The 25,719-nt window shown below is 41.4% G+C and overlaps 2 protein-coding genes across 2 annotated transcripts; both read left to right on the top strand.

Annotated features, from left to right (window-relative positions):
- Nucleotides 1-19,208: 19,208 nt before the first annotated feature.
- On the top strand, nt 19,209-21,956 carry LOC6505959 (prolyl 4-hydroxylase subunit alpha-1). Its single transcript, XM_001964648.4, has 8 exons — nt 19,209-19,508; nt 19,924-20,226; nt 20,286-20,473; nt 20,533-20,669; nt 20,895-21,362; nt 21,439-21,489; nt 21,561-21,726; nt 21,786-21,956. Exons 1-8 carry the CDS (start codon nt 19,312-19,314, stop codon nt 21,845-21,847), a joined length of 1,572 nt encoding a protein of 523 aa, XP_001964684.2. The 5' UTR covers nt 19,209-19,311; the 3' UTR covers nt 21,848-21,956.
- A 112-nt stretch (nt 21,957-22,068) lies between these two features.
- Nucleotides 22,069-24,527, top strand: LOC6505960 (prolyl 4-hydroxylase subunit alpha-2). The gene is made up of 7 exons (XM_001964649.4): nt 22,069-22,369; nt 22,417-22,719; nt 22,773-22,966; nt 23,021-23,553; nt 23,612-23,749; nt 23,807-23,984; nt 24,043-24,527. The coding sequence occupies exons 1-7, from the start codon at nt 22,131-22,133 to the stop codon at nt 24,123-24,125; spliced, it is 1,668 nt and encodes a 555-aa protein (XP_001964685.3). The 5' UTR covers nt 22,069-22,130; the 3' UTR covers nt 24,126-24,527.
- The last annotated feature ends 1,192 nt before the right edge of the window (nt 24,528-25,719 follow it).

Below are 25,719 nucleotides of genomic sequence, written 5' to 3'. Positions count from 1 at the left end.
CTTTATTGGCACTTTTTGCACAATTGCCGTGCCGCCCCCTCTCCAGATTTTCACCCCGCCCATGCACCCCTTAACCCACCATCTGTAAATGAGCGTGGAAAAGAGTAGAAGGAGCAAGGATACAGGATATAGGGGAGCTGCTCGATAGGCCAACAAGGTAGTTGCAAGGAGTCCGCATCATCATCATCATCGTCTCCTTTGTTGGCAACAGCCGGTTTTGATGTGTGCCACGCCCCCGGTGGGCCCCACTTTTCCACTTGGCCCACCTCTCAGATTGCCAGGACACCGAGAGTGTGAGAGGGAGTCCTGGCGAAGGCGGAAAGGAGCTGAGCAAAGGATAAACACATTCATGGTGTGCAATCGATTGGCATAATGCGAAGCATTTTATTAAGGTTATCAATCGGCTATGAATATAGGTATATCCAGAGAATGGCGAGGTGTCTGTGTGCCAGTGTATGGGTGTTTGTATTTGTGCGGCGCAAACAGCGACAGGATCTGCGGTGGGGACGACAAAAGGACGACCTTATCGCAAGTGACGCATAAAACGTTCCACGTTCAGGCGCCATGAATTATGCGGAAATTATTAGAAAGCATTTAAGCGGAATTATTAATGAGAATGGATATGAGGAAGGATGTGCCTTTAGCCAGCATAAGGTATCATGTGCGTGACATCCTTACAAAAAGGTGATTCCGAGACTCCTTCTGAGTCTTGTCTCGGTTTCAGCAAATTAAGCAAGACAGTTTACACAATTAAATTAAAGCATATGAACCAGGGTTACTAACAAGGTTGATAGGAGGGTTGGGGTTGGTAGTTAACAATGCCAAGCTTGACAGGAAATGTTGTCTTTTTTTAGGGTATTAGCAAAGTTTAGGAGTAATATGGGCTTTTAAGAAATTTCAAAATATTTCATAAAGCATGTTTATATCAGAATTCATCTAGATACAAAGCTAATATAAAATATAGAGTTTAAATAGTTCTAAAAACATCATTGAATAAATTTATTTTTATTATTTTATTATTTGTATTTTTAACTAAACTTGTCATATATGAACATCAGGCATTTAATAAACCATGCTCGTAGTTGTTTTACCTTTGGGCTGGCCAAATAGAAATACAAATTTCATCTGGCCAACACAATGAACATGGCCATGTAGCCAAAGGGGGCGTGGCCGGCATGGTAGCGGAGAGTGTGGCAGGGAAAAATACAATCAAATGCATTCGACTGGAAAAGCTGCTAGGAAAAATAAATACACACATGCGTGTGGGTGTTTTGGCAGCACACAATTGGATTAAAATTTACACGCTCCGACCAGGCGCAATTATCCCAGCAAATGTGGATGCAGAAGGAGCAAAGGGTGAGCAGGGGGCAGAGGCGGGGAGTTACTTTGCGTGACTGCGTTAATGTGCTTAACAATAAAATGCAGCGCATTAATTGATAACGAAGAGCATACGCGATGGCATACGAATTCAATGCAATCGAGTACATGCCGGATTCAATCAATTAAAAATTTTCGCAGTCCGGGTGGCCAACCTGAATTTGGTTAAGCATTTTGGCTAAGCAGCGGGAAGAAGGGGGTTGGAAATGAGGGATTCTCCTAGACCATTTCATGAGTTTCATAAATTGCAGTCAGCCAGCGACACTTTCTGCGAATTAAAAACACTTTTGCATATCATTTTGGACCGAAGCCAAATCGACGGCGATACGCAAAAAGCAGCCCAGGGAAATGCTCATTTAATTTGCCTTAATTTCGCTTTCGTTTTAGCCAAATGCACCAACGTCATTATCAATCCCTCATCCCTAGTCCCCACTCCCCATCCCCCGACCAATCAAAACTCATTTCGCATTCGATCCATTAAATAGCCATAAACTCTCGTGGATTATATGAGGCTCTTACACGAGGTACACTCATGTGGAAAGCCAAAGGTTGCAGGTTCACGGCAAACAACAATTTATGACATCCATAAACTGCTTCGAACATGCATGCCCCAAGGTGAAATAAATTTATGCGGAGGCTGTGGCATAAACCACAATTTTTCCAAAATCCGTTTGGAAATTTTTGATTGGATTGTAAAACAAAGGAGCAAAGCTATCATTGGAAAAAGGTGTAATTTTCTAGGCCGGAGTTTATGTGGGGGGATTATATTAAATTCAAGAACCATATGTTATATGAATGTTGAAGGCGAAAGAGCTATGGGATATATAATGAATTTAATACAACACGATTTTTTTACAATAAATATAAGTTTAATAAAATTACGCAGCTTTAAGTCAAATATAATAGTTCCAAGCCCCGCTCAGAGCCCAAAAGTATGCAATGGGATTAGGTGGAACCGCGAAAACTGCCACCACCGCTTAGCGGTTGATTTGGGCCAAATTGAAAACTGGCCGAGACGCGACAAATCGTCTAATAGGGCACACTGCAAAAAGATAATAATAAATTATAATCATGGCGACATAATGCGAACAAATCTAGCCACGAGCGAGAGTCATAAAAACTGCTTAAACCGATCAAATTGGCCTCCGATGGCGATTTGTGCCATCGCCTGGAATTTTATTTATTTGTTCGCATGCAAACAAATTGATTCGCCCGCCGAAACTAAATCAAAGCCCAGGCAAACATAAAAGTCCACGGCTCTCCTTTGCCCCACAGAGTCTCTCCTCTTTGGCGAAGACTCTGAGAAAAATTCAACTTGCTGCATGCGATAAGTTGCAAAAAAAAAATAAAAATAAAAGAACAGAGTAAAGAGTTTGTACATCGTAAACAACAACAAACAGAGCAACCCTTTTGGTAATACCAGAGGGGAGGGACAAAAATTGCACGTAGTATTTCAGCATCAGTCGGGCGAACCGAGAACTGTGAGCTGAGAACGGCTTATCCGGGGCAATGAAAATTTATACAAATTCGAAAAAAGTGACAACATTTTGCTTTTATTGGCCATTAAAACGACTTAGCGACTTGGCGGACTTTTCAGCGAAAGGCAAAAGGAGATCGCGTGTGATTTGTACCTTGTCCCCCCTTTTTTTCTCACTTTGCATATGTGAGTCCTGAGGCGAAGGATATCGGGTGGATGGACGCATGGATGGATGGATGGATGGATGGGTGGGTGGTGTGTACTGCCAAGAATATCTATCTGACCGGGAATAAGCACGGTTTACGAGGCAAGAAATTGAAGGAATGGCTTCTGGCGAATGGAAATCAAATGCCTCACATGTGGTAGCCACAGATAACGTGATGAAATCAATTCTAAAATATTTTGCATACAAAATTAAATTGTGGAAATTAAATGGAATTATGGCCGTAAAATTGAAATGTAAAAAGTATATATAAAAATCACTTAAAAGGGATTTTTGCTTCTGGGTTAATTTAAAGACTTTTTTGGTTTTTAGCCTAAAACCGTTTTTAACCAAAAAAGTGTCCCTTTGGCTTTAAATAATTGGGATGGCAATCTCCATCTCTGGTTCGGAACAATTTCTCGTGGCACATTAAGCAATTTTCATCGTTTAAGACAATGGAGCTGAAGGTGTTTTCCGCTGGCAGCGCTAAGCAGGAACAAATGAAGCAAGATGCTTCTGCCGTGCGTTCGATGAAAATTGCTTATCGGCAGGAAAATGTGGCCGCAGCCGCCGAGAAAATTTATTGAGTGGAAAATGCTGCAGCCGTAGCAGGAAAAGCTTGAAAACGAAGGCAGAGGCCAAAAGTGAAAGCGAGCTGCTGCTCCTACGGCGTCAAATCCATTAACCTGATATTTACTTTTCCACACGCACACACACAGGCACACACCCAAACACTGTTGAAGTGAAAGTGTTTCCCCCTAAAGAGCGGAGTTGCTGTTATTGCTCCCCCCGCCACAGTGGTTTTCCACCAGGCCTATTTCCTGTTGTTGTTTTTCTGGTCTGCCAGTAGGCGGAGTGGGTGAAACATGATATTTTTACGTTTAGTTTGCAAAATTGAATAACACGTAAATGTGTTTAGTACCGGGAGGAGAACGGGGGGTCCAGGGCAGTAAATTAAGCCCACTCACACGAACAGAGATTGTAGTTGAGGTAAATTACTTACATAACATTAACACGAGGCCAGGAGGCCAGGACCTTAGGGAAAAGGAGCCTATGAAACGCAGCTGTTGAGGAAGTTGGCCATTTTTCCTGCTTTATTGCAAGTGTATATAGGCGTTCCTTAGTTTTAATGCTTTAACCGATCCAAAGAAAATGTTTAGAGCCGAAAAGCTACACAGTTGGCTGGATATTTAAAGATTTTTGTCCTTTGCGAAGGTCAAGCTCGTAAACAATCTACAGGAGTTACAATTTCTTAAAGCCCACTTCTTAAATCATCTTTTCTATTTTTCTTAAAGTATGGACTACTTAACCCTTTTAAAGTAAAGTCACTTTCTGTGCATTCCCCCAAAAAATCAAATTAGAAACCCATTCCAATTTCCAAAAAAAATTTAGGACAGCTAGCCAAAAAAATAGCCGGCAAAAAATTACCTTTGCCCAAAAATGTTACCCCTTTTTGTAATTTTTTTGTTGTTTTGTTGAAGCGGGAAAAGCAATTAGACGCACTTTTTGATGGACACGCGTTCAATCATTTGGCCGGCTGTCAAGTCGATGGATGCAGCAACGTGTCGTGAATGGAAAGTGGAAAAAGGAGTAAAACTCATTACGGGAAAAATAAGAGATGAAACAAACGACGGACCAAAGGTGCGCGAAATGTGGCAATTTTTCAGGCATTACCCCATGAAGAAATAAGCGCATAAATTACAAAACAGGAAGTGAAAGTATCTTTTGGGGGATGAGGCATTAAAGTTCCATTTGGAAGTTTCGGGAGGAAGCACTTGTCCGCCGATAAGGGATGGCTAATTGTATCAAATGGCTCATCAATAGTTCAAAGGCTTCGGCCATTAACGGGAACGGCAGCAGCTGAGACAGGTCGAGTTGTACTTTTTATTGCCCTCAGGCAAGAGGGAAAACTTTTGGGAACTCAAGTGTCTTCCGTTTGTCATAAAAAGTTCAGTCAGTTGTCTCCTGACAGCATATGAATCACAGCAATTGGCAGCGTTTTAATAGCGAAACTTTCGCCATCGATGTGGCGACAAATGAGTGCTCCTCCGACCAGATAGACTTTGTCTCCTAGTACACTCGACTGCTCAATCCCAAAAAAAACCTGTGGTTATTCCGGCGGCCGCCTGGCGACTAAAAGCCCAGAGGAAAATTTTGCCAACATCATGCCAATCTGGCAAGAGAAAATAACAGAAAACCAAACAGCGAATGTTAGCCAAACAGAATTTCCCCTTACGATATTAGGCCAAAACAGGGGTAGGCCACTTTTCTCAGAGCATCCACTGAATCATCAAGCAATTATGAAAAGAGCTTGGTCAACTATTAATTTTCATACATATGTCCAACTATAATTTAGCTTCACTTTTTATGGAATAGAGCACAAGAGTTATTGGTCCTAAATCATTTATTTATTTACGACCCGGCCCATTTAATGCTGTTAACCTTTGGCTGGCTCGACTTCAGTTTACAAATAGATATTAGATATTTATGCGGAGGAAAAAAACAACATTAAAATTCATTCGGTAATTGTATGAATCATTTTCGCTCGACGTAAACATTTTCCACACATTTATGAGGCGCAATGTGCAAAATATAATAATAATAATAATAGGTTTCGTTCGATATTAGCCAAAAATGATAAATAACCGCATAAATGGGACTCATCCTGTTACCAGAAAAAGTCTAAACATACGTTTTGGCCAGGCCATTGTATTAATTTGTCATAAAATTATACAGCCCGTACCGAGCCGAGAAGTCGGCGGCTCATAAAAAATATTTTCGCTTTTTTTACGCATTGAAAAAAGTATATAAAAATGTTTACCAATAATTTTGCAGTTCTACTTTACTAAAAAAAAATTAAATGTTCATCATTCAATATTTATTATAATACTACAATTTAAACTATTATAAATATTATAAAATTGAACAATTTTTAGAAATTTAAACTTTACCATTAGTCGAACAAATTTTGAAAGTTACATTTATAAAAAATGTTTTGTAGGATTCTTAATTTGCAGTTATTCTATCTATTAAGATCCATTCTGTCCATTAACAAGATTCGCTAAATGTCTAAATTTAGAGGCAAACGGATGTTTTGAGGCTACAAAGTTGGGGCTAACCCATATTCCATTTGCAAATTTTTGTTCTCGTGTTGTCAGCAGCTAATTAAAAGCGAATTTCCAATGCATAACTTCCACGGCAACGGATCTGCATGAGAAGTCATAAACCAGGGCTAATTTGGTTGCGGTTTGGACGACGTTTTTTTTCCATTTCCATTCCATCTTTCATTTTATGGCCCACACACACAACAAAGTTGTCCTAAAATGGGCGTGGCGGGGGCTTGTTGCATTAGAGATGCCAAATCGTAAAGTCAGATGACATTAATCCGCGCATAAAACTCCCGCCAGCCCGAGATTCATTTGTCAACATTGTTGTGTCAAATTACCTTGATTCACTCGGTCGCCTGTCAGGCCGCTTGTCAAATTAGAATCAGATGATTTGCCAGATATCAAATATTATTCAATTATTATGGCCAAGAGAGCAAAACGCACAGAGAAAAAAAAAAAAGAAAGTGCTATGCAAATAACTTTGTCATGACAAACGCTCATTGGGGAGCAATTTGTTTTCGTAAAAACACACCTATAGAACATCAACAACCCTCACCCTGGGTGTGTGTAAAAAATTCAAAACGGAAAAAATAAAGCGGAGTGAAAGTAGTGGAAGAGTGGAAAAAAAGGTATGAAATGGCAAACTCGCTTGTTTATAACTCCAGCAGAGCAAATCTGACAACTCGCCGGGGGATGGAGACTCGCAACTAAGAAGGGGAGCTTTGAAATTGGCGCAGCAGCAGCGCAAATAAAGCAATTTGTATTCAAAATATGAAAGCAAGGAAGCGACAAACTGACACTGACTTCTACGAGAAACCACAACCCCGATTTTCCTCCCTTGGCAAATAATTTGTTCTTTAAAGAAATTCCTGACGGCGACTGGCGCCAGTGCAAAAATTGCGTTTGATATGGATTGGCGATTGAAACTTGACGGGGGAAAATGCCAAAAAGCGCAGCCACTAAAACTTCATGGGAGTCACGTTACGTATACGCAGTGTGGTTACAAAGGTCACTAAAAAATACAAAAAAATATAGTTTTTAAATATTTAAATGAACAAAAGTAAACTATAATATATAAATATGTATAATAAATATAAAAGCACGGACCAATATTTTGAAATTTGAAGTTTTAAGCTTTCTACTTCAAGGATCAAAAATTCCTGACTTGCTGACAAAATTTTCAAACCCTCTCCCTTGCTGCCAACGGTGAGAGCTTGTTGGGAAAATTAACATAATTAAGCCAGTTGGCTGTGCTTGTTTTTGTGGCTCATTAGCAGGCAAATTAACGCCGCCATTGTCGCCCGGAGTCGATGTCTTGTGCAGGTGCTGGAAAGTATGCTACAGTGTGCGTCATAAATTAGCGAGTGTCTCTGTTTCGGCGACAACCCTATCTCCACCATTTTGGAAAGAGTGTATGTGTGTGTGCTTGTAATTACCGCACAATTTGCGGTGCATAATATATTTTGGTTGATTTGTGACTCAATTAGAGTCTATGGGCGAGGTGCGTGGTGCACTTTCACCCACTCCCCGGGCAGGATTTCCCGCTGCTCGGTGGCTCTCAAGTGGCTTTACTGGTCAGCCGGCATACAGGACAATGCATCCTGCACTTTGCCGACATGCGTGTGCTGGGCTAATTAAAGCGGTTAGCCCAAAATGCCACATAATGAGGCGCACAAGTGCTGCCAAACACCGTTGAACATTGCCAGTCATTTGTCAACAGATGTGAACACAGACTCCCCCATATCCTTTCGTGTATGCGAGAGGCTGTTGAAAGCGTCTAATTTGCTGTGAAGTGGCCTAAAATACGGATTGGTGAGGTGGGTGCTGGCTTAAATGCAAAATCAGCTGGGGTTTGGTGTAGTTTTGTTAAAGATTGCGTTGCAACTGGTCCATTACGCCTTAAGTCTTAAGTTAATATATTTGAAAAGCAGTTAAAATATATTCAAAGTAAAAAGAATGGCTTTTTTTGTGAATAATCTATTTAATAGCCTTCTAATTCACCTTCATTATTCGCAAATCCTGTTGCAGCTTTGCTCGATTGGTTCTCCTCTCCTGCAGGAACTTTAAGCCAACTGACAAATGTGTCAAACGACATGTTCACATATGTTCCGCATCGATATTATCGACAGCAACAGTAGCTGCCGGTGGAGCAGGACGAAAAAAAAAGAAGCCAAACTGAGGCAAACTTTGGCAAAACTTTGCCCATGGCTCCTGCAGCAGCAGCAGTAACGTCACCTTTTCAATAAACTGGCCTGGACCTGGGGAAAAAAGTAAAATAGCAGGCGAGGCATTAATCCCAAAACCGATGCGAGGATGCGCCGGCAGACAAAACGATTGGGCAACATCTGTCGCCCTCGACCTTTTCCTTTGTCCAGGGATGACGCCCCCAACTCCAGGAATCCTAAAGCTCCTGGCAAAAACAAAAGCTGCAAAATGCCAATGGTCAGCAGAAATGCGCATAACTTTGAAAAGTTCACATGCTGGGCAGACAGGCGCAAGGACACACCACCTTCCTTCAGAGACCCAGCAGGGAAGTGAAAAAGGAGTAAGGGGCTTGTCCTCCTGGTCATAGATAAACTTCGATGTGCGGTGCTAATGTTCGCACATTTAGGGTCACTAAGGGACTCTTAGAACTTCAGTTACTCTATTTCGAAGAAAGTTTAATAGATATTTAAGGTCTTTTTTAATAAGGCTACGTTGCGTATTTATAAATAATGACAAATTCTTATACGAACTCATTAGATTTTGTTTTTAAGTATATCCAATACAATATGAATATTTTGTAAAGCTTTGTGAGTTATTTTCAAGAGTATTAAGCCAATTTCTATTTCCCTTGTTGCCTCATGAATTGCAGTTCAAATTGGAGTCAAGCCAGGGCCAGCTGCTTATCGCCCTGAAACCTCAAAAAGGAGGGGAATATGGTAACGGAATTACCTGCTTACAACCATATTAAAAGCCAGACAAGCTCAGTGCCACCCCCAGCCAGCTCCATTCAATTTTCCCTATCTGGGAAAATTTTCTTGGCAAACTTTTTAATGTTAGCCACTAAAACGGCGCATTAAATTATTATCTGCGAGATTATGAAATTTTTAACAGCAGGTAATAATCGTAGAGAATTTGTTAAGCAGACACCACCAGGCCGCCGCCAGGCAGAGGGAAATTCCGAGACGGAGGATGAGCCAAATGAAAGACAAACATTTTCCTACCCCTCAAGACAAACTTGGATGCTTGGCTGGGCAACTTGAAACGGCATAAATGAAAACGGCGTCGAGGCTTAAATGTTGTAACCGTACCAATTCCCATTTCAACATTCCATTTCAACTCCTGGGTAACTGAGGTAATTCAAAAGTTTCTGCCAAGGCGGCTTACATTAAGTGCCACTCCCCCGACCAGAAGAAGCTGGGGGGAGGAGATCGTGTAGGTGGTATTCCTGGCATGACAGTGACAGCGAGAAGTATTCACTCCAGAAGCCAGCAATTAACTTTCTGCGGTAATGGCGGAAGGGGAAGGAATAACTCGGTGGAGGAAAAAATGAACTGCAAGATACATTTGGCGGCACTTCCTTTGCGACAATTGGCAAATTGCTTTTGCCTACGTGTGCAATCGGTTTTTTAGCAGCCGTTTTTTGGCCCTTCGGCCTTCAATTAGAACATACACCTCCCCAACAGTAAAACCAACTGACATTTCTTATCACGTGTCATTCTAGTCGATGGGTACTACTAGAGGATGTCCTAAAAATATCCTGTAATAAAAATCTTTTAATTTAAGACCATTCTTTGGATTATCAAAAAGGAAGGTTTTTTAACTACTCGATGTACCCCATATATAAATATTCTTAGTTCCAACCTTAACTCATTTAATGCCTGAAATACCCAAAAGTACCTTGTATCCTTTCGCTACAATAAAACGCTGACATGTTGCAGAGGCCACAGACGAGTTTAGACCGATACGAATTCGAGTCCGAGTAATTTGCACCGAACAACATAGAAAACGGCCTGCAAGGCCCCCAGTTAAAAGTGCCAGCCCCCAGAAGTCCTCCTGGGATCCACCAGCCCCATATCCCTGCCAATACCGCAAATGAACGCTTGTCCTGCAGGGATATTGGAGGTCTTTGGTGTGCGTATGCAACATTGACATGAAGTTAATGGATGTTTTATGACCGACTAACTTCGCCAACGATAAATCGGTTTTCCATGAGCCAGTAAATTGCGATTTGATTGTTTCTGTTGAACATGCAAACAATTTTCTTTTTCCTCTAGCTGGCCACTCTCACATTGTGAAAATGAATGTGAAAAGTGAGCGATTTTTGGGTGAGTTTTGGATTGCTAACATTGATTAAAGGTTTTTTCGGTACATCTCAGGCAAAGATCAATGGCCCTGTCTCCCTTACATGTCCAGAAAAAAACACGAGACCATGTATGAAATAAATCAAAGTCGTAAATTTATGAAAATTTATGCAAGCTGTGCCTTTCGATTCGCTTTCTGCTCTTTCGGCCAAGATTTGCATTGTCCGGCATTGGTCACCCCCAATAAACGTTCACTCTCCCCTGAAGACCTCAGTCCTGAGTCCCCTTATTTTTTTCCCTGCTCACCTTTTGTTGTAATACACACATCAAGTGGCAGCCGAATTTATGCAACATTTGGCTTTTGTTATTTATTTTTTCCAGGGGACACGACCGAAGAAAAGAAATTCATGTGATAATGCTTGAATGAGAATTTGTTTTTATGCATATATTTTCCGCATGTTTTTTATTCGGCCAGACTGTCGTCCTGCTGACATTTTCTTTCATAGGTAAATTTTCCATGTGATTTATGAGGCAACAAAAAACTAAATAAAATGTCATCCCAACTTTAAGAAGATTTAATCGATTGGGTTGTTACTTTTAAAGTTTCCTCTAAATTGTGAAAGGTGTGCCCTGGAGGAGCTAATTGTAAACCATTTTTCATTGGCACTTTTCGAGTGGCTTGTCCTTCTTCGGTAATCGCCTTTTCAACATCAATTTATTTGCTATTAATCCTTCACCTCTTTATCGTTGTCCCAAGTCCTGAGACCCAGGACCAGAAGCCCTAAGTAGTCCCCAGTGCCTTGTTCTATTTGCTCTGTCCAGGCAATTAGATGTTTGCCTTCGTCTCGAACTGTTGCCTTTTGCGAGAGGTGAAATGAGCTCACGGCTATTGCCAATCGATTCGATCCGAATTGAGTTGAGTTGGGTTCCTCCCGAAAAACACCGAAACGCCCACAATCGAAACGTGTTCTCCATGGTTAGTTGCATGTTAGCAGGGCAGAATCGAGCTGGCAAGGAGCTGGAGTATGGATGGCCGGGAAACCGACTTTGCTTTAATCCGGCTGCTTGTTTGACAAGCTCTTAACACTAATTGAAGACACAATCGAAGCACACTCCAATACCCACTTCCTATCATCCGGCAACTCTTTGTATTTTTATCGTTCAACAGCCAAAAATCTGCACAATTTTCCCGACTTCAAAAGACTGGAATCAAAGGCGCGTGATTTATGCTGCATCACAGAGAAAATTGCGAGAATTTTCTACTTTGCGTGCTTTTTGAGAAATCAGTTCAATATGCCGCAATAGAGTTAAGTGAGTTCGAATAAAAAGTTACAAGTGTCATTATGCTTAAAGGCACGAGAAATAAAACATTTAAATTCTGTATACGTTTTTAAACTCTACCTTTGTTAGCTTCCTCCATTTAAAGGTGAAAGCACCGGCTGACAGGGAAAAACTTATGCTTCCTGGCAAATAAATTGCCTTGTGAACTTTATGAACTCACGCGGGATTAACTTGTACCTTTGATTGAATTTCTTTCACCGCCGCAGCAAAGTTTTCCGCAGAATAAGACCACCGCACGTCTCAATCCGATAAAAAGCATTTTCAAGTTACGGGAGCCAGCCGAATATTTTTGTGCCGCCGAAGGAAGCGGCAGGACTCTCGATGTCTGTGGAACAGATGCCAGACACTGAGCCAGTCTCAAGTCTCAAAGGAGCTGGCCAGCCTGGAGTGAATCAAATAAAATGGTATGGGAATATAAGGTGGAGCAGCTCCATCTCAATCTCGGCAACGGGAATTAGTCGTTTCCGTTCAAGTGGCCCCGGCTAACAATTCCAAAATTTATGCCGAAAGAAGACTGAGGCTGATTCTTGATTGTGCAATTGGGAGTGTGGAAAGAATGCACTGTAAGATAAAAAATCAAATTGTTTTCAATAGTTAGGGTTTTATGACAACTACAAAATGGATTAAAAAATGCATGTCACATCATATATTATGTTTTGAATTTGTTCCCCTCATTTTAACCTTATAAAGTTTTATCTTATACTGACATATTATTTTTTTATGTTTTTTAAATTTATAATATTTTTCTGCCTGCATCTTTCACCTTAACTTGGACCAGTTTAAGTGGCTGCTTGGCTAACAATTGGCCGGGGACTTATTTCAATTAAGGCGCATTACGATCTGGGCTCTTCGGCTTTTGGGCTGAGCCACCAATTGGCTTTAAGGGGAACGGACAAGAAAGAAGGGGGGAAAGTTTTTCTGCTCCTCTGGCCAGGAATTCCATTAAAAAGTTTACATTTAGGTGAGTTTGGTTTTGCTGGGGAATATCAAATAGTTTCTGCCATCGCGGCAAAAAGTAATTAAAATTCAAATAGCAGACAAACATTTACATTAGCGATTGTTGCTTCGGTTTTTTGGCGAAGGAGAGAGAAGGGGTTGGGGTCGATATCCAGGACATTTCTGGGGATGGCAAGGACAGGGATGTCTCTTTCCCTTTTGTTGATGGCTCTTTGTTTTGGCCTGGCGCCAGTCTGCAAAGTAAGGTAAAAATCGGTCGACTGACTGAGTGTGTGGCTGAGTGGATGACTGATGGCTCTTGGCGGCTGCTGCCGACACACCCACCCAAAAATCCACCCACCGCCACACCACCCACACATGTGAGATTATTAATATTGTATTTAATATCTGAGCAGCAGCCATGAGTTTTGTTTCAGGCTTTGGCCTTTGTCTCCGAAGCCAAATGAAGAGCCTGCGTCTGCATTTGCTTTTGTATCTGTATCTTTGTATGCCGCCGTTTGTGGTGGCGTGTATCTGTGAGTGCGTGTGCCCAGGTTTAATGACTACGTGGGCGCCGAGGGAGAACGCGAGGCAGACAAACGAAAGGAATCCATAAGGATTTCACCCCATGTCGCGACTGTATTAAGTAAGAGTCTTTAAATGTGGGAGTTCTTTGTTTGCACAAGTACTTTAACCTCTTGGTTGTCATATCCACAGGTGTAGATATTAAATAAGATATATGTCGTTAATCCCAGTAGTTTCTGTTTAAATGCTATACACGTTCGTTGATAGTTTATCAGTTTCCAATCACGACAGAGTAACTCCCATTTGAAGCATTTAATTTCAGTGTCTATGTCGACAGTAAATCTCTTTGAAACGGTGATCACGCCCATACCCCTTTTTCATTTTCATAACCCGTGGTCAGTTTCCGTATTTCATTTCGCGGAAATTCAATATCAAAGCACTGGGCATGGCTAACCGCCCACTAAGCTACAAAGTTCCTCGAAACGAATGGCACCGCGTTCTCGGGACACAGCGTGCAATGTCCTCATACCGAATTTGGTCCTGTTTCTGGCACACATCCCGTCCTTTGGTATCCGGCCACGTATGCAGAGCACGCGCTGATAACGTAAAGTACGAGTAGAAACGGACAGAAATGGATGGTTTCGGGACCAGGAGGAGGTCCGAGGACCAGCGACCAGGACAACCAGGACGAGTTCTGGACCAGGATGGGAACCCCAGGGCACAGCATGGACATAATTAATTTGAATCCTTTTTCCTGCTGCTTTCTCTCGTCCCCCCCTTTTTCTTCGGCCCTTTGCGGTTATGGCGTGTCTCTGTTTTGCTTTGCATTTTTTCGCGCTACTTTTGCGTGCAACCAAAAATTAATCAAGTGCTAGTTACGCGAAGCGCGCAGTTTTTAATTAAAGCCGGGCATCAAAGCGAACTTTTTCAGGAACACTTATATATATTTTTTTACGGATATCCCAGTTCCCAGAGGAACACACCGCAGTGGTTAAAGCTTTAAGTCTGCTGACACTTGCTGAGGTGTTCGCCAAACGCCAGAGGCGATCCACTGCGAAATCATAATACAAACCAATTTCATGCTGAATTAAACTGGAGTGGGAGGGAGGTGAGGTGATGGTTGGGATCCTGGTAAACAATAGTTGAAGTATCCTGTCAACAGGCGGCGGCTAGCAATTACAACAACACAAGAACCAACAACAGCGACAGCCACACAAAAGGCAGCACGTGCATTTTGCGATTTTTAACAAGGGGAATGCCACACGCTTGGCCTTGGGCGGTTCAGAAGCCGCCACAATCAGTCTAATTTACAGGGTAGCTAAGGCGTCTATAGACGAAGGAAAATAGTAAGTATATTTTTATATCAAAGAAGACTTTCTTAAATGGATCGTATACTGATTAATGTTTTCAAAAAAAAATTATGATTTTAAATAAAGTTTCACTTTAAAAAATATTCCCTTTTCTGGTAGTCTAAATAAAAAATGTTAATACTCTTTTTAAAAGGTATTTTTCCTGTCGTAACTACAAAAACTTAAAAATAGGATGCACCAGTTAAGAAAACTTTGAGGGGTCTCCGGATTATCACACGTAGTTGCCTCGGGATGAGTACTCTCCCTGGCTCAAGTCCTGCTCCAACTCGTGATCCTTGGACTTGGACTTGAAATACACCTCGGGCACACCTCGAGACGAGTCCTGGCCTTTTCGATCTGTTCAATTCCGAGTGGAAATGGCCGGGCGACGTGTCTCGCATAATTTGCAGCAAAGTGCACAACAATGGCAGCGCCCTCTGTCGGCGGCTGTCAGGAGCACTGCGAGGCATTAGCATTACTTTGGGGATGGATGGTAAAAAATAGAGAAAAAAAGCAGAGGGATGAGCGTGTATTCCGACGCGTGAAATATTAGAAATTAAAAAACACATGACAAGCTATGTTGGCACTTTGATTTGTCTGCCAGCCGCAGACAGTGTTTTCCATCCCCAACCCCCAACCCGAACACTTTTAATAATCATTTCGCCAGGAGGGCAACAGTACCGTGGAATCTAGAGGCGTGGGTGGGAGGCAAATTATTACCCAGAGCGGGGGACCGTCTGCAGGCCAAGCCAATAAATTAGGAAACACCTGTTTTCGTTTCGGCCAAGGCAACGTGGCGACAGATGTCTGGGGGAACGAGGCGACTGGGAACGAATCGAAACTGTTCTCCTGGCCGTAATGAAAATATTATTCCGGCTACATAATTTGTGAGGCCCCCAAAAACACGGCGGATCCCCCTGACCCGTTTGCCCCCCCGTTTTTGGGGCTTGTATGTAATTTATGTTACTTTTTCTGTTGCTACTTGGCCGCATTTCGCGGTTTTTTATTGCTACGTGCGACGCTCGACAGAGATAGACCATAGGATACAGGACATTAGCGGAAAAGAGAAGGGTACAATGGAGAGCAAAGGACGGGGTAACAGGAGCAGACCACGCCATAATGTCGTCATGACAGACGCGGCCATAAAAGATAATTATGATTCCGGTAATAGGTTTTATTTTTCGCATGTACCTCTTTTGTTCATGAGCCCGACTCCCGGCTCCCAACTGCCCTCTCCCACTTCTTGGCTAAACCCATTGCCAAAAGCCTTTTCAGCTTTCCATGTTGTTGTTTTAGTTATTGCCGGTAGTTGGTGGGGCGGTGGGGTGGCTGGCACAAAGGTCGACCTCGGTGCTGTGTCTACATTTACTTTTCGGGTGACCAACGTGGCATAGAAATTATGCGCATTATACGCGTCGCGCTTCAGCGCCTTGCTAAAAAATTATATCCGCGAAATTATGCGAGGCACGGTGGAAGGCGCATAAGACTTGTGGGAGATAAAATAAGGGTAAGGGATAATTTTTGAATAATTTTGTTCACATCAGGAAAATTTTAAGATTTTTTTCGTATCAGTTTTTAGACATAATATCAAGGTTAGGAAAATTTTTTTTTAGTTTTAAGGACTGTTGCTCTTAATGGTTTATATTTTCAAGCAATTGGAAAGTAACATTTTATTCCCTGTTTGATAAATTACTAAAACGCTCTAGGATATCTGCTTAATTCGTGTTACATTTTTAATTAGCCACCCATCAAGGGGTAGGTACTTTATCAGTTTAAAGGCAAGCAGAATCAATGCCGTGTTTGCTTTTCTAATGAACTTGTCACGCTTATGAAGATTAATGCCACCTTGGCACAGTTCCTATTTAGCGGATTCACAGTTTGAAGTTTCGCAGCTTGAAGTTCGCAGCTCAGCCAACAGTTTCAATCAATCGCTCGGAGCTTCCTAACAAAGAGTAATTGTCCCAACATGATAATTGCTTTAATGACGAATGCAAAACGAGAGAGACTGTCTTCCGAATTTGATTAATGTTCTAGCCCGGCACAACTGACCCAGTTTCAATTAGAGGCGGGAGTGACAGGTTTTCAGCTAGCTTGTCTAACCCCGAGCCCTCCTCTAGCCAAACGGATGGGCAGGATATCTGGGAGTTCAAACAATGAGCTAAACTGAAGGAAATGACAGTCCTGTTGATGTCTAATGGAAAACGTGTGCGGGCATAAAAATGGCCGCTAAGAAAATGCATAAAAATGTGCGAGCATGTGTGTGTCTGTGAGCAGAAGGACATGCAAGGACAAGCGGAAGTCACACACGCTGGCACAAAGTAACTTTTCCCCGGCAAATGCCAAAGTCCATAAAATATTTTTACACACTCAGATCTGCAGATACTCGTCGGGTGCTCTGCTCTAACCGGAGCCACAGAAACGTATCGAATCGGGGTTGGGGCATACCTTCACGTAAGTATAACGAAGGACTCAGGACTCTGGTCTGGGGAATATTGTTTACACAAGTCATAAGCATTTTTTAGCGAGCCATCGCCGTCGCCTTGGACCTTCCGCCTTGGCTGTCTGTTTGCCAGTGTATAAAAGCTCCAGCATTTGCATAAACCTTTACCGAGAATCAGCTTCTCTGTTTGCCCAGCCCATTATGCAGGGGGATTTCCCCCCATTCCTTGGTAAAAACTTTTGACAACTGCAATAATCATAACTGCAACCGCTCGACATTGATTTCGTATTGGAAAAGATTGGCGGGCGGCATCTTCGACCGCTGGGCGCCATTAATGGAGCATTGTTTCTCAAGTCTCGTTCCTTATTCCTTGGGAAGTGAGAATCCTGAATTCGAGTGTTCGAATTTCCGCTTGATTTGAGCTTAGTGGCCGGCCCATAAAGCACTGAAAAAACTTTAGCAAGTGGTGAAGTTTTAACGTTTTCAAATTTTATGCCCGCCATGGAATTCAGTGGGTCACCGAATTGAAACTGATATGTTGAAGAAGGTGCCACCGATGTCGATTCTGAAACCTCACCCCCGCAAATGCATTAGCTTTTGTTTGTTTAGGTATTCCAATATCTAAGGGATGGTGAATATAGGGTATTTCAAGGTATGATGTATGCGAGTCAAACGAACATAAATAGTAATGATTAAATCTAAAAAAAATAACAAGAATATCTTATTACAACCTTTACTCAGAAAATACAATTTAATAAATGGAAACTAAAATCTAGAACTCCTTTTTAGTAAAAACACCATTTAAGTTCTAAGAACTGACTGAAGTAAATAGGTTTTGTGGTCCTGATGTTTTAGGTTAAACGATATTTTGTACCGTGACATGTTTGCCCGTCGCTGTAGTCGCCGATTTTGATCCATTCTCCGATGATTGATGACACTTAATTGATGAACATGCTCCTGGCTTGGTTTGATTTTGTCGACGGGGGCAGGGGAGTAGAACTCTCAGCGTCACAACAATGTTTTGCGGCGGGCAAATATTTGCCCATGTCTGGCTTTAAGTGGCCCGAAAGCAGCTTAAAGTCCCGCCCAGCTGCTGACAGTGAACCCGTAAAGCCAAAAGCTACGGTCACGGATACGGATTCGTACTCGGACATAAACATGCATGCGGACTGAAGGGTTCTTGGCTGCTGGACATTTTCCAGGTCACAGGTGCTTTTGTTGTCCGCATTAGATTTGCCTTCCGCATTCCCCACAAAAAACGCCCACCCACTTTATAGAACACAAATCTCCGGGTACGCTTGCATTTGGCCTTTTTGTTTGGCCGCTCTGTCCATTTGGCTGTAAAATTTATTTCATTTGTCCAACAACCCGACCCCGCATAGTAGGCATGACGCTGACAGTTTTATGGCAGAGTTAAGCCGATATCAACGGCAGGACATATGACCGAACTGCCCCGGAGCATCCTCCCGAAAAAGTGTAAAATTTAAAGCCCTTTCTGCCATTGATATACCTTGGCGAGCCCAACAATAACAACAAGTGGGTCTGCCATACAAAACGGTATTTAGGTTTTCCGCAATAGCCCTTTCAACGGACGCACTCATGGCTAAAGCAGATAGCCCGGCCAACAATTCGCCAATGTTCAGCAATGCGAGCATTAACCAATAAGCATGTCCCGGTCGGGTGCTTTCGCCTATACTCATACTCGCATTCAAGTTTCATATACACTTCTCTGGTATGCGAGAAGTAAATTAATTAAAAGTGATAAAAGGTAATTAAAAAGGCAAGCTTGCCCATTCCGATAATAATTTCCATGTGTTTATCTACTATTTTGCAGACCAACTTATTTACTAGGTTTAACTAGCTCTTATTTAGCGAACTCCAATTGGATTCCATTGGAAAACCTCTTTAACAGATTACTCAGCAACCCACAATTCTCAGTCAGTGGTCAGTGATCTTGGCCAGCACGTTTCTTTGATGACGCAGCTCTTTGGCCGTCACGTAGTTGGCCCCACTCTTGTTTGGTTCCGGTGCTGTTTTCACCTGAATTAAATCGCTGCGTGCCGCTATCGATGCGCCGCTTATCAGTGGGTGAAAATGAAAACCACAGACTCGTAATCTTAACTGACGGAACGCACTACCACTATGTATTCTTCTCGGCCCGATGTTAACTTTGGCACCTAGATTGGCGAGCGCCCCGGCAGTTGGCTCTGGCACGTAGACCCAACTGGAGCAATTCCGGTCAAAAGCGACACCCAATAGCGGTAATAGATTATGGGATCATTTAAATGGCTTATTTCGCTGATGCTGCTCACCTGCCAGGTGCTAAGGCAGGCGCGCAGTATCGAGGAGTCGAGCCACTGCACTTCGGTGGCGGGAATGGTGAAATTGCTCGAACTGGAGGACCAACTCATAGAGAACCTTTCGGATTACGCCAACGAGCTGGAAAAAAGACTGGAGACGGTACGCAGGTGGGTTGAAGGAATATTTAACCAGAATGAGCATTATTTGTTGTGCGATTTAAACAAAAGTTTACTTCGATGAAGATATTATATATTTTTTCATTTAATTTTTTATCAATAAGCAAAAATGGGAAAAGATTGATAAACCTGTAAAAAAGTTAATGGAGATGTTGAGTCATATTTTTGAAAATATTAAAGATCTCAAAAAAAGTATTAAAATAATACAATCATAACTGTTCAATATGCTATCAAGGTACAACCCGTAAAGACATAAACTAATAAGTTCATGAAAGCCCTAAATAATAACAATAAGAGATTATTTTGTTATCTTTATTAGAGTACTTGAGTTGACATTGCATTAAAATTTTTTGATTTCAATCAAACAATACTATGTTAGAATAGATAAAAATGTTATATCTTTCAGGAGTATTGACAGCCTTCGTTTGGAGAATCAAAAGGCCCGAAGTTCCACAGTGGATTACCTTTCGAATCCTCTAAATTCATTTTCACTGATCCGTCGTATGAATCGTGACTGGGTGATATGGCAGCTTTTCATGGAGGATCCAGTGGGTGTGACTCAGGCAGACAAGATCCAGACCCTGAGGGAGGAAATGCCAACAAGTACCGACGTAGAAGAGGCAGTTACCGCTTTGGATCGAATTCAGATCACATATGGCTTGAAGGTAGAGGACATTGCCAGTGGTTATCTCAATGGAAAGCAATACCCGTAAGTAGGGATATATCCGTTCATTGAACTATTTGTTTTTTAATGAATATAACTTGTAGTATCAGTGTAACTGCTCTGGATTCGTATGCAATGGGACAGATCCTCTTCGACCAGGGAAATTTTATTAGAGCGTCCAGATGGATATACCAAACACTTACTTGGATGGAAAGTTTTAAACTGCCAGAGCCTTTCTTGCTAGCTAAGGATGAAGTCCGGACCTTTTATGCAGAAACTCTGCTTAAGCTAAGTAAGTACAAAATAAGATCAAAAGTTCGATGTTGTTCTAAAAATATGAAACTTCGATAGACGAAAAGGCGGATGCTTTGAAAGTTGTCAACATTGCACTGACTGATAAGCCGCATGATATTAAACTGCTGGTAAAGAAAATGGAAATAGAAGCTCTGATAAGGACGGGAACCAGCAACCAGCAGCCCCAACCGAAGGTAGGTCTTTCCAGGTGATAAGAGAAAAGCAGTGTCAACAAAAAGATAAAGCTAAATTTAACGTTCCCAAAAAAAGAAACATATACAGAAAATGTAATCAATATGAGTAACATTTTCATTGATAAAAATAGGAACAAGCTGGTTGAATTATGGCTTCAAAAAGTTTACATACTAAATTTTTGTATCTTTATATAAAAAGTTTAAATATGAACTACCTCTTCTTAGAACCCGCTCTCCAATCCAAACAGAAGCCCAACTCTCTATGAAATGGGTTGCCGAGGAATGTATCCGGCGTCCACTGATTCCAAGCTTGTCTGTCGCTACAATAGCACCACCACTCCGTTCCTCACCCTAGCTCCTCTGAAAATGGAAATCGTGGGTCTGAATCCCTATATGGTCATTTACCACGACGTCCTTTCCTCTGCGGAGATCGACGAAATGAAAGAAATGGCCACTCCAAGTCTAAAAAGGGCCACCGTTTACAAAGCGTCCCTTGGAAAAAATGAGGTGGTGAAGACCAGAACCTCCAAGGTGGCATGGTTCCCCGACTCTTACAATTCACTAACTCTCCGATTAAATGCTCGCATACACGATATGACAGGGTTCGATCTATCTGGCTCTGAAATGCTGCAACTGATGAACTATGGGCTGGGAGGGCACTACGACAAACATTACGACTTTTTTAATGCAACTGTGAGTATTATAATTTTAATTAAAATGCCAATAAAATGTTAACAAAATGCAATAAAATAAATTTCTGGTCCAACAGGAAAAGTCTAGCTCATTGACTGGAGATCGCATAGCCACAGTACTTTTTTATGTAAGATTGACATGTTTATTATACATTATTGGGATGAAACTAATATTTAATATCTTTGAAATACTTTGCAGATGTCTGATGTTGAACAGGGCGGTGCCACAGTTTTTCCCAACATTTATAAGACCGTTTATCCTCAACGAGGTACTGCTGTAATGTGGTATAACCTCAAGGATGATGGACAACCCGATGAACAGACGCTTCACGCCGCCTGCCCTGTTTTAGTAGGCTCAAAGTGGGGTAAGTTTCTATATATTTTTATATTTTATGTTTAATATTTAATGCCTTGCACTTTTTAGTGTGCAACAAATGGATTCGAGAACGCGCCCAATTCCGAAGCCGGCCTTGCTTAAAAAAGTGATATGATTCTCAAGCTTTCTAAAATTAGTTTAGTGATATTATACACCCAAAATGAAACTCAATAAAAACTACCTCAACTCAAACTTAATGTCAATTAAGGCGACACGGCATTTGATAAGACCAATCTGGTGCCAACTGTGAAAAATTCCAAAGCGCTTTGGTCAACAGCATCATTCATCATTTTCGACAGGTGGAAATACCTGCCATATCAAAACAATCACCAGACAAATTCCTTTTGATTTATTAACTACTTTAATCTAATGGAATAAAAATATTTCCCAAGCATGTCAAGCAATTTTAGTCCAAAAAATTTTACATTTCTCATATCTATCATATCTTCAATGAAACTTTTTGCGGTTTTGATATTAACTATAGTTTGTTCGTTGACAAATGGCACGTCTGATAAGAAAACATCGCTATCGGTGGCTTCCTTGGTACCACTACTGGAAATGGAGAGACAATTAATTAATAACCTTGAAGAATACACAATCGACCTTAAACAAAAGCTGCAGATTCTGGAAAGGTACCATTATACCTTAGAAAGATTCTTTATTCTAATTATTTCATTAGCCAAATTGCAGCCATGAGAGCGGAAAACGAAAAGGGATACGCTGATCCTTTGGCCTACGTTTCGAATCCATTGAATGGTCTTTCCCTTATCAGAAGACTGAACCAGGATTGGGTTATGTGGCGAAAATTTATGCAAAAACCAGTGGGTGTCTTGCAAATGAGGACACTGGACCTTTGGCTCAAGAAATTGCCGACGAACATGGATCTTTATAGCGCCTGTGCTGGTATTATCCGAATAAGGGACTATTATGATCTGAAATTAAGTGATATTATTAGAGGAAACCTCTTTCGTTTTAAATATAAGTATGTTTTAATTTGGTTTGAGATCTCGCGCTTTAGAAAACTATTTTTCTTAGTGTCAGCATGAGTGTACCCGATTTGTATGCCATGGGTCAGCATCTGTTTGAAAATGATCAATTTTTGTGTGCTATTCCATTGCTACAGGATGTGTTGCAACGAATTCGGGAAGAACCCTTTCCGATGGGGCCGCAACTTAATATCGAGGAGCTGGATGTTATAAAATTGCTTGTTCAATCTTATGTCCAATCCCGTAACAAATTTTATATACCTTACCTTAATGCTTAACAATAATCTCATTTTTTAGAACAATACCTACAAGCTCTATCCATACTGGAAGAGGGTCTAGAGCTCAGCAGCAGCGATGCTTTCCTTATACGCGAAAAAGAGAACGCCCTTAGGCTTATGAAGGAAACCCCGACAAAGGAAAAGCCGACAAAAAAATGCACAATTGTCAATAAAAAACATGACATTTGGAAAAACACTAAAGAATGCTGCAAAGGAACTTATAAAAGCAATAATCGATTAATGTGTTACTACAACTCCAGTACCACACCTTTTCTTCGTATAGCACCCTTTAAAACGGAGCAAATCGGATTGGATCCATATGTGGTAGTTTTTCACGACGTCCTTTCTCCGCGGGAAATATCAAAGCTGATTAGTTTAACCGATCGCAAATTGGTTCAAGCTGTTACGGTAAATAAAAAATCGTTTAAAGAAATGGTTAGGACAGCCAAAGCACATTGGGTGTACCGGGGATATCAAGAACTGACTAAGCGAATTTACAGACGTATCCACGATATGAGTGGCTTTGAGTTGGCCGATGCTGAGAATTTTCAGGTATTGATAACAAATTTAAGCTTTAATAGTAATTTATTTTTACAATTTAAAATTTTAGATCGTAAATTATGGTATTGGGGGACACTATGGGGAGCATAAAGATTATTTTAACGCATCAAGTAGTTTTTTCACGGGCTACCATCGTTCACAAACTAAAAAGTATTTAGGGGATCGTATAGCCACTGTTTTGTTCTATGTAAGTTGAGTAAAAAGTAAGATCTACGAGTATATTTTATTATATTCCAAACTAAAGCTAAGCGATGTGGAGCAGGGAGGAGCTACAGTTTTTCCAGGAATATCAGCCGATTCGGCGTATACTGTGTATCCCCGAGCTGGAACAGCGGCTATGTGGTATAATTTGCATACGGATGGCCTAGGTGACCCAACCACCCTGCATGTCGCCTGTCCGGTCATCGTAGGCTCCAAATGGGGTGACAATACAAGTGTATATCCTCAATATCTAGTTTAAAACATATTTTTCCGTTTCAGTGATGACCCAGTGGATACGTGAGCGTAGTCAAATCTTTGCCAGACCCTGTCTGGAGCCCTCGCCGTCCCTAAACCCGTCATAATCATCGACAAACAAATTTCCGGCGCATAATCACTTTGCACTCTTAGCATAAACCCAACCAGCTCAGCTTAAATGCCTTTTAAAATGCCAACACGAGAAAAATAAAGTGCTGAGTGGTTGAGAGTCCCTGCCCCAGAAGCAAGGTAAACCCAAAGGCCACCGCCAACCGCATTTTAGCATACTCCTAGCATACTACGACCTCCCTCGTGCCCCAAAATGCCAGTCTTCTGGTGGCGTCTAGTGTCTGACACCGCGTACGTGATGTGCAACTTAATGTTTCAATTAGAGGTGAAGTGACGCCTCAGCAGGGGCTATCGTTATCGCTCCACTGCACTGCAAAAAATATGCGTTGTGATATTAACCAAAAACATACGCCATTTAATAAAATTTGCATTAAGTCTAAGAGACAAATAGGGCAAATTTTTGTTTTGTTAAATGATAAAAATGACTTGCTCTCCTTGACATATTTCTTAATTTTTTTTCAGTGTTATATCCTCCTATGCGTGTGTTTGCCAAACTCGGATACGAGTATCTCTATCAGTCTGTGCACTTATCTGCTTTTAAAAACTTTTAATAATGAACTCTCGTCCACCGCCGAACGACGTGTTTGGTGTCAGACCTCTGCAACCCTGACCCCATACTGCTGACTCGGCTATTTTGTTGACTTCCACCCAAATACACCTTTTATTTAAATAATTTGCATGTAATATACTCTATTCGAAAGTTTAATTAAAAGAGAAATATATAGAATATCTTAAATGTAAGCGCTTTAAGAATTTCCCAGAAAAATATATATATTTCAAACACCTTTTTCATAAAACGCAATGTCAATAAATAAAAAAATTGCCGACATATGTGAAATAGTCTGGTCCAAAAGGCCAGTAAGATTTTCAAATATACTACACGGGAAATAAATAAAAAAGGATGTAACAAAGTAACCCTTGAAGGAAACACTCCAAGGAGTTGTACCTAAAACGAATTTCGTTTTGATTGTGTGCACTTTATGGTGTGTCCCATGGAACATCCACCTTCCTGCCACTTTGCCCGTACTCCTCCTCAATCGCAGCCACCACAGAGAGATGATTACATATGCGCAGACCAATAATTTTGCCCAGAGACTAGAGACCAGAGACCGGGAAAAAACGTACAATCTAACAAGGTTAAGAAATGCTCCGAGGCCGGGCATTGATTGTATGAATCTAGTAAAATGTTTTATATGCGCATCGAAGATGAATGGGTGGGAAGCGGAAAAGGGTTGGCCGCCCACATTTTGTTGTCAATGAAGGAAATATGATTTGGATTTTGTTACTTTGATTACACACATTACATGCGAAAAATGAAAAAGTAGCAACAGAACCCAGACAGACCAAAGGGGTCAACCGACGACTATCCCGGCGCAACGTGTGTTAAATTTCAAGTTGCGGTCTGCCGTCGTAAAGCATTTGATGGCCCCAGTCTACGCTCAGGAAATTGAGTTTTTTCACCAGCTGTCCCACCACAAAAAATGAATAAAGTAGCAAAAAACCAAAAAGAAATGATTTCATGCCTCTGCTTCAGTCAGGGTCAGTTTGGGTAAATCGAAAAACCCTACAATG

Source organism: Drosophila ananassae, chromosome 2L (assembly GCF_017639315.1).
Source record: "Drosophila ananassae strain 14024-0371.13 chromosome 2L, ASM1763931v2, whole genome shotgun sequence".
Taxonomy (NCBI): domain Eukaryota; kingdom Metazoa; phylum Arthropoda; class Insecta; order Diptera; family Drosophilidae; genus Drosophila; species Drosophila ananassae.
Note: the sequence above shows the minus strand (reverse complement) of the source record. Positions and strands in the feature narration are given on the sequence as shown.

Excerpts from the sequence above, each read along its gene's own strand:
- LOC6505959 (XM_001964648.4), top strand. The coding sequence starts at position 19,312 with ATGGGATCATTTAAATGGCTTATTTCGCTGATGCTGCTCACCTGCCAG. Across the intron at positions 19,509-19,923 it reads AGACTGGAGACGGTACGCAG|GAGTATTGACAGCCTTCGTT; the intron begins GTGGGTTGAAGG and ends TATATCTTTCAG. Across the intron at positions 20,474-20,532 it reads AGAAACTCTGCTTAAGCTAA|ACGAAAAGGCGGATGCTTTG; the intron begins GTAAGTACAAAA and ends AAACTTCGATAG.
- LOC6505960 (XM_001964649.4), top strand. The coding sequence starts at position 22,131 with ATGTCAAGCAATTTTAGTCCAAAAAATTTTACATTTCTCATATCTATC. Across the intron at positions 22,967-23,020 it reads TCAATCTTATGTCCAATCCC|AACAATACCTACAAGCTCTA; the intron begins GTAACAAATTTT and ends CTCATTTTTTAG. Across the intron at positions 23,554-23,611 it reads CCGATGCTGAGAATTTTCAG|ATCGTAAATTATGGTATTGG; the intron begins GTATTGATAACA and ends TTAAAATTTTAG.